The sequence below is a fragment of the Hippichthys cyanospilos genome, chromosome 4 (genome assembly GCF_059441005.1).
Source record: "Hippichthys cyanospilos isolate Australia breed blue-spotted pipefish chromosome 4, RoL_Hcya_1.0, whole genome shotgun sequence".
Lineage (NCBI taxonomy): Eukaryota > Metazoa > Chordata > Actinopteri > Syngnathiformes > Syngnathidae > Hippichthys > Hippichthys cyanospilos.
In genome coordinates this window covers 3,700,085-3,709,527 of record NC_142372.1, presented here as the reverse complement: position 1 = coordinate 3,709,527, position 9,443 = coordinate 3,700,085, and the positions used below count along the sequence as shown (strand labels likewise).

Here is a 9,443-nt window from a genome sequence, read left to right as displayed (position 1 = left end):
TAGACTTATAAACAAGTAATATATGCCATACGTTTTATTTTTTCCCAAAAAGTCTTAACATACTTTGATGTACATAACATATTTTAGTTAAGTTTAAATTGCATAGCAACGGACTTTCAATCTTTAGAAACATTTTTCACAAGGTTTTGGAGAAATATTTCTTATTTTGTTTCTGAAAGGAAGTAATGTCAAAACCCATATCGCGATGTCCGCTACCTAAAACAGCAAAGAAGAACCGATTTATTAAAAGGTAGGACTGAGCAATAAATTGAATACATTTGATTAATTCGTCAATTTAAACAATTTTATGGGGATTAATTGTTTTGAATGAATCAGAACTTTAAATAAATGTTTATTGAATTTATTATCAATTCAAATTGGATCAGAAAATCAATTCAAATCAAATTAAAATCAAAGGAAGCAATTTCCTCTAAAGCCATTCGTCTGCTGCAAGCAATTTTGTCGCGCTAAAGTGCATAATATTTAGCATAGCTATTAATTATCAATAATCTGATCATTCCACGCAATGTTCCCCGGCTACAGCTCGTTAATTGAAAAACTGGTAAATTGGGGAACTTGTAGATCAAGGGAACACTTGGGCAATCCAAAATATTTTGGAGGCTTTAATTACTTGTGAAACATTTTGGTCACCGTCTATAGCACAGGTGTCAAACTCAAGGCCCGGGGGCCAAATCCGGCCCGCCACGTCATTTTATGTGGCCCGTGAAAGCAAATCATGTAAGTTTCCATGACCCTTGCTAAACTCAGTTCCAAAACTTTAGCTTGTTGTGTATAATGAAAAATAAAGTTGAGAATTTTTGGTTTGTTCTGTAACATAAACAATAAATGAACAAACTAGAATGCTTTACTTCTGATTTCAAAACAACTACGCCATCAATTTGTTGTGTACGGTAATAATACAGTAAAAAAAAAAAAAAAATGAATAAGATCATTTAAAATCGACTTGGTTTCCTCAACATATCGGCCCAATGAAGGAAGTTCTCGCGACAAAATGGCCCCCTACAAAAATGAGTTTGACACCACTGGTCTAGAGCCTTGAATAATTATTTGGATCAATATTCAAATTGATATGTAGAAGCGGGGAAAAAAAAAGGTAGAGCCCACTGATTTCTTATTAGGCAAATCCAACATGTAAATTTCAAATATTCTTCTGAACACTAACATATGATGACACCATTGCAGTTTGTGAAATGACCCAGAAGAGACGATGCCACTGCTCGCTTCATTGACTTTTTACTGGAATTCAGAGTGGCTGTGCGGCCACCCAGGTGGCAAGCCAGGTTATTATTTCTCTGATAAAGATGATTGCCCCTTAAGCAACAAAGAATGAAGTTATGCAAGCAATTAAAAATGCACAAGCACAGCTACAAAAAAAGGGCGAGAGAGAGAGAACATTTCAATTGTTTGGTCATTTCCAACCAACATCGAGTTAGTTCACTGGGGCTAACTGTGCTTCTTGAGTGTATTTTTATTTTCTTTAATTGTGCCGCATTCTTTGTTTGTTTCAGTCTTTTTTTTGCAACTGAAAATCCGTATCTTAATGCAGCGGTTCTCAAAGGAGGGCACAAAAAACTGGGTGGTATTTTCTATTTTTTTTTTTCAAAAATGGTTCTGCTCTTGAAGTGCGTTGATCAACTCTTTTATTTTTTAGCTTTCATCGCTAAAAATGTTTCATGGCATCATGCCTATCCATGCATATTGAGCGAGGATGCAGGATACCACTTTTCTTCAAACACCAGGACCGATACCACTCATACTTTTGCTCTACAAAGATATGGCAAAAATCAATGACTGATCATTTTAAAAAGATGTGTATACTCTACAATTCTAGCATTCTTTCTTCAAATTGTTTGAAAATAATGGCATTTTTCTGTTGGTATCATTTGTAATGTATGTTTCTTGAATCGGAAACCCACTCCAAGAGAGGGGCTGGATGGATATCAGCCTGATATTGGTATCGGTAAATGCTCATTCCTAATACTGTTTTTTCCCCCTTTGTGGACAATAAAAAAATGGACAAGTAGCGCTAAAAATGTTTCAAGGCATCATGCCTATCCATGCATATTGAGCGAGGATGCAGGATACCACTTTTCTTCAGACAAATACCAGGACCGATACCACTCATACATTTGCTCTACAAAGATATGGCAAAAATCAATGACTGATCATTTAATTCTAGCATTCTTTCTTCAAATTGTTTGAAAATAATGTCATTTTTCTGTTGGTATCATTTGTAATGTATGTTTCTTGAATCGGAAAACCGTTCCAAGAGAGGGGCTGGATATCAGCCTGATATTGGTATCGATAAATGCTCATTCCTAATACTGTTTTTTTCCCCTCTGTGGACAATAAAAAATGGACAAATAAGGTTTGGGCGGGTATCAACGACTCTAAATCTTCCGAACACTGTAAGAGCTACAGTATAGCCTTCTTTTCAAATTAAGAGCAAATTAATTGGATCATGAAACAACTCACACTAATTTGTGTAACATTCTACGCCTTTATGTGGTTAATCTTTACACAGATGTGCAATTTTCCAGCAGACGAAGCAGAAATAAATCATGTTGTCAACCAGTGTCTTAATGAATGCATTCCCACTGTCACAGCAACATGTTAGTGGAGTTCAGTGGCCTCTTACTGTAAAAAAAAAAAAAAAAATGACAGTTGAGGATTTGTCAGCAGGCACCCGCAGTCGCCACCCCCGGCCTAACTCGCGTTTTGAATGCAGTGTTTTTTCCAAAATGGTGTCAGCACCATCTGGATGAAGCTGTGATTTCCTCTGTGGTGCTATTTGACATTGACACAGCATGCGGCAAGAGATTTTCCACATAAATTCTGCGTTAACGTGATACGGACCCAGATTCTGATTTCAACTCATAATATATGCTTTTTTCCCGCTCCGTCAACAACTGTTCGTTTTATCTGCTCGCGCGGTATTTTTATGTGCCTCGAGATTTCAAGTACGATGATTACATCATGCCCTTTGTTCATAAATTAAGTGTATATGCTAAAAATAATGAAACTGCAACAATATCTAACTCAAGTTTGGAGCTGCAGCAATAATTAATAACCACCATATTTTACACACAGTAAAGGGCTAAAAGCCTTCAAATATCTTAAAAACTGAAGGTGCGCTTTATAATCCAGTGCGCCTTATATGGTGCATAAATCGCTTTCATTTTTTGGGGACCGGAAAATAAAATAAGTTCATCACCACCTAAATTCTTCCATTTTTACCTCGGCATTTCAGTTATACACATGCATCATGCAGAGCGCACATGATATGAAAAGCGTTTTAAAAATGAAGATGGGCCTTATAATCCGGTGCGCCTTAAAGTGCAGAAAATACGGTAAAAATTATTTGAAAAAAAGCAACCCCCGATGTGGCTCACCCGTTTCTTGTGTTCCCTCGGCGATGTAAGATTTGTATGCCGAAGCGTGATTGGTTGTTAACTGAGCAAGTTTATCGGTCGACGGCGAGAGACAAAATGACCGCCAGGCGGGCCTCTGGTGGTCATCTTGGACAATTGAATAGGTACACCCCAGAATCTTGCGCCCCCCAGGGAGCAGCCATATTGGACAATTGATTAGGTACACACTGGGTACACACTAGGCGGGACTTTGGTGGCCATCTTGGACAATTGAATAGGTACACCCCAGAATCTTGCGCCAGTGCCCCCCAGGGAGCAGCCATTTTGGACAATTGATTAGGTACACACCAGGCGGGACTCTGGTGGCCATCTTGGACAATTGAATAGGTACACCCCAGAATCTTGCGCCAGTGCCCCCCAGGGAGCAGCCATATTGGACAATTGATTAGGTACACACTGGATTCTCCCCCCTGCGCACCCCCCAGGCGGCATCCTTCTTGGAGAAATTGAAACAGTCCACAGCAGAATCTGACCACCCTTACCCCCTAGGGAGAGGCCATCTTGGTCAATTGATCAGGTACACCCCCCAAGTCCCCCCCCGGGGAGGTCTTGTCTCAAAAAACGATGTTTTCCCGTTAAAAATAGAAGCACTCTTGCACCCAAGGACAGTAGAAAAAAATGTTATTCCTAAACTAGACTCAATACAGGATGTGTTGGGGGTGGGGGTGTCAATAAAAACTTCAAAATTCAACGCGCATGCAAATAACTTGTGTTTTGTTCACCATTATCAGCGCTCAGTAGGAGAATATTAGCTTTTTTTTTTCCCCTGTTTTGTTCATCAGATAACACATGGAGATAAAGACCTTTTAGCGGAGGCCTCGCTCAGCTGCCGACCCTAAACTGGCTTTCATTAAGTGCGCCGGTGCAATAATCTCAGGAAGAAAGGGGTGAAGTGATGGAGAGATGAGATAAGGACATGCGGGGGCGATCATTTCTGCAAAGCTTCTGCTAATGCGCTCTGGATGTCCACTAACCGGCCAAAATCTCGCAGTTTCCCTCTCAATTCTTCGGACGATAACCCGAGCGCTATTTTGCCTCTTCTGCGTGTTTACGTTCACCGTTTACATATTCAAACAGCTGAAATATGATATTAATCTCCGGACATGACATGATTACCTCCGGGGTACATAAATCATCGCAAATGATTACTTTATCCGCCACGCCAGCTCTTCGCAGCTAATAGACTTTTTTTAGAAGATGGGGTACTCCGTTTTTAAAAGTCTAATCTAGTTAGCGTGTGTGTTTGGGAAGCGCCATCAAAGTTACTATCTAGTGACTAGATGCTAGCGGCATTAGCGGCTAGCGGACGGATTTGGCCTGTGGGCTGTACATTTGAAACCGCAATGAAATTTGATTAAATTTAATTAATTAATAAATTATAAAGCGAATGATTTCAAAAAATGAATTGAAAAAGTGACTGTAGCAGTTGACAATATGAATGCAGTTCCATATTTTGCCTTGAGATGGTGCTGGTGTGTTTGTGATGAGTACAGAGAGAACCCATTTTAGGTTGTTTTATTTGGATGTTTTTATTTTACATTTGCACCGATCCAGGCATCGTTTACAAGTCCGCAGGAGCAATAGTAATTATTCAGGCATCATTTTATTGTATTTTTTTTTAAATCGAATATCGATTCTGAATCGAATAGGGAACCCGAAGATCGGCATCTGTTATATGGTATCACTAATGCTTGCAAAGTTGACTCAACAAGCCGCCTTTGAAAATAATTAGATGACAATCGGTTTTATTTTTTTTTTTATTTATTTTTTTACTGCTTACTAGTGATGCGGCACTGACTTTCTAAGAACAACTCATGTTGATTAATTTATTTATTTATATTAAGAATGGTACACAAAATTTCAATATTTTGTTTAAAAATAGATTATAATCAATGGGGGGAAAAAAACTGAGCTGCAATTTTAATCCTGTGAGACTGTGACACCACGATATTTTTGCTCAAGTTTATCATCGTGAGTCCATGTCTCGTACTCACCAATCCTAATTTTCCCTATATGGTTTTTTTTGCCATTTTTTGACTATACAGTACATGAAATAAAAATCATGCCATAAATGTCCATCTAGAATGCCTTCAAGGTTTCCCACGCCATCTTATTTTACTTGTTGGTGTATTGCATCGCTGCTAACCAGGAAACCATAAGGAAAGCAGGTTGATGGCAGTGTGTGTGTGTGTGTGTGTGTGTGTGTGTGTGTACATGTCACATTATAAAAAAGAATCCTGGGTGTCCTCCATTCCTCAAACTTGGACAGCTTTGCCTCATATTTGGCTAATTAGGTGTGCTGCATTCTGCATTCATTCATTCCAAGATATTGGCACACACACACACAAGCGCACACACACACACACACACACACAGACACACACACACACACACACACACACACACACACAAACTCTCTCTCGCTCTCTCTCTCTCTCTCACCTAAATGCTTCTCAACATCCAAGGCTACAGAATTTAGATTCAAGCAAACAGTTTTTTTGCCAGCACCTTTAAAGAGGAAGTCAACCCAAAACGTTTCTTTCAAATAGTATCATCTATGAATTATAATATTGTGTTTATGGAAAATGAATTCATGTCTTCTGTCCCTTGGTAATTGAGTTCTTAGTTTGTGAGGAAAAGAGTAACACTAAGTAGGAACGATCCACGCTTTCTTATTCTTCAATAGGGCAGCCATTTTGACACTTGAAAATGACATCACTGCTGCTCAGGACTTTTGTAACAACCAATCAGCAATTAGCTCGCGAACATCACATGCGCTATCTCCGAAAACGAATCCTCCAGCATTTTTAAAGCCATAGTATACTCATTTAGCCATTTTCAGCAGAAAAAAAAAGTTATTTTCTCTTATATATGTCCATTAAAAAAAAAATAATAATAAACAGCTGAAAATGACATGTGTGCAGAAGGGTCACGTAACGACCAATTATAGCTCTACTTGTGAATGTCACATGACCAACAGATGAACAGGTTGTTACCTAGGTTTTGAGCACAGTCAATGTCATTTCAGTTGGAAAACGTGTTATAAAAGATATCATCTCATTGACTGCCAATGACGGCTATAGACGTCAGAAATCTAATTTTATAGGGCTGGAAGTGAACGAAATAATGTTCTACTTCTCATTGTAGTTTGCCGACATATCTAGAAGAAAAAAAACGCATTACTCAATCTGCCATTTTGCGGAAGAAAATTTCCCTCATTCGCTGCCATTGACGGCTATAGACGTCAAAGCTTCTTCTGAGTGGAATGATAACGTCAATAAACAACAAATTCTACAAGTTTGACTTCTGCTTTTTGTGTTAAGTATAAAATGAAGGATATCCACAGTTTTTACAGTAATGATCTTCTTAAGTGCTCCCTCACACACACACTCCAAAACTCACTTTTTTTTTGCTTTTTTACATCGCACCTTCTTCCATTCTCCTACTTAAGAAGTCTAAAAATCCGCTTAAGGCTGGGGGCAAGGCAGGAGTACAGAAGGAGCCCAGAGACTCATCTGCAGCTCCTTTTAACGTCACGCTTAAAGCAAAGCTTTCTTCTGATACAACAATTACAATGACGGCTTAACAGCAAACGCCTCAACCTTTTTTGACGACGCTTTGTTTCCCATCACTTTATCGCATCCAACGCCTCCATCTCAAGCCGAACGCCGCACGCAGGCAAGATTCCGGATTTATTCGGGCCTTATTTCACACTACATCTATCTTCATCGCAGGTAGGAAGGAAATCGGAGTTCCCGTAACAGCATGGAGTCATAAATTAGCGGTGCAATATTTTTTTCAACAGCGGGATCCGTGCAAAAAAATCCTCTAAAAATAATGATTATTTGAATATTTCAGAAGAGCATACTGGGAGTGGATCAAAAGTCATTTATAGTCGGAAGGCTGTCATATGCAAGCGAGCATTTCCTATCGATCACTCAAGGACTTACTTGAAATAAAGATGGTGATTTTTTTTAGACAAAAATCTGTTATTAGGGATGAATGAGTACTAGTGCAAAGTATAAGTATTGGGCTGATTATTTTAAAGTATCATACTCGCTCTCTTTTTATGATCAGAGATTAGAAGAATATAAAATTGCCATTCATTTCAGGAAGTTCCTTTGGAAAATTCTTAATTGCAATTCATAGGAATTTCCTTAAAAATGATTTGTTATTGTTTTACGGGGGGGAAAATATTATGAATCAAAAATACTTTGACTACACAAAATTGTATTGGATTCTGTGAGAAAAAAAATGCATTGAACATCTCTATTTACTGTTATCCCAAAGTAAAACACAATGTGGATAATAATTCTTAATTTATAATTCAAGGGGATGTCAACCTTGATTTTTTTTTCTATCTATGTTCTATGTGCCTGCAAAACATGGAATTTGTGTATTTTTAATTAAGCAGTAAAAGCCACCTGTTGACATCACATGACATCACAGTTGCACAAGGTTCAATTAACGAACAGCTGCGTTCTGAGTTTGGTCATGTGATTATTTTTTTTTTTTTGCAACCTGAGCTGTGATTGGTCAATACCTGAGCCTTGAGGAACGGTGATGTCATTATTAGTTGACGGAAAATAACAACGTTATGGAGGTGGATAAAACATGTGAATATTGCGGTTAACAAACACAATAAAACGTTTCCACTAATGTGCCTAAAAACAACATTAAATTGAACAAAAAAATGTAGGGTTGACTTCTCCTTTAAGATACAAATAAGCGTTCCAGATGTTAATAAATCAATATCAGTTTAGCATCCTTTGTTAAATGTTTCTTTTTCTCCTTTGGTTACTTGGCCCAAAAAATGTATTTTACAGTGAATCAGTGAGAGAAGGTTAAGAGCCACTGAATTGTGGTGGCACACATCTCAGCATCAAGGATTTATGAAGGAGAAAGCACCTGTGAGTCCACACAGGCACGAAGCATACGTCAAGATTTTCCAACTTTTATGGTAGTCTTACCTCGGAAAACGAAGGCTTTGCTGCTATTGTGAAGCCCGGCCACTTGGGTAATTCCATAGGTAGCGTTTGCCAAGTCAAGTTCATTGATTATATCAATTTGATAGTCTTGATCTGTAGCAAAAGCCAAAACTGAGAAGAAGAAAAAAAAAAGACGAAATGAGGAAAAAAGCACACGTTCAATCGGTACAAATTATCGCTGCATCGGTCGCTTAGCTAAAATTGAGCATTTGCGCGAAAAGTCGTCATGAACGCGTTTCATTGATTTGATTTTTTTTAATTTGTCTGCAGCCCACACCTGTGTTCCCCCTTTGCAGCATCTCTATTAAACGCACCGACGTACAAGTTATCTTTTTTTTTCCCTCCTTAACCTCTAGCGTGCTTTTACTTCTCAATTAAGTGATGAAAACAAACACGAGTCGCGTTTTCAACAGAGCACTTTCGCGCAGGTGAAAAATCGATGAGTGGATTTAAAAAAAATAAATAAATAAATAAATAAATAAAACGTCAAAAAATTTGCGCGGCTCGCAAATTACGAGGTCGATCGTCTTACCCGGTTTGGAAAACAGGAAAAGGTATAACAAAGCCGCGGAAATATCCATTTGTGTTGGAATTGCGCTGTGCAGAGTCCTGAGCCGTGCGTCTGGCTGCATGCACCAGAACCCGTGTGCGCTGCTCCCACTCACACTCGACGTGCAAGAATTGAGGAAGAGTCCACCACACACGAGGAGGGGATGCTGCAAAGCGCAAAAAGGCATGCTCTTGTGTGCAAAAAACGCAGCCGCGCAATCGTACCTCGCACTACGGGTAGAACGATTCCATTGTTATCCTTTTGGTGATTTGGTGTTGACCTCGGGGGGAAACGTGGGGAAGAATGAAATCATCAAGCAAGTGAAACCCCCTTCCGCCAAAGTTCCCCATTTTAGAGGTTACTAAAGGCTTTTTAAACCACAGTGAGTTGAAGAAAGACAGATTTCGACAAATATTGAATTTCATGGAGCTAGTTCAGGGGTTAGTAAGATCG

At 38.8% G+C, this 9,443-nt stretch overlaps 1 protein-coding gene across 1 annotated transcript in view; it reads right to left on the bottom strand.

Annotated features, from left to right (window-relative positions):
* LOC148424320 (protein kinase C-binding protein NELL1-like) overlaps positions 1-9,071 on the bottom strand; it is a 155,759-nt gene extending 146,688 nt beyond the window's left edge. The window contains exons 1-2 of the mRNA XM_088413686.1: positions 8,973-9,071; positions 8,423-8,551 (exon numbers count right to left, since the gene is read on the bottom strand). Of these exons, the coding sequence (XP_088269812.1) occupies positions 8,423-8,551; positions 8,973-9,021 (178 nt within the window). The 5' untranslated portion in view covers positions 9,022-9,071. The remainder of the gene's footprint in view (positions 1-8,422; positions 8,552-8,972) is intronic.
* Positions 9,072-9,443: the final 372 nt, after the last annotated feature.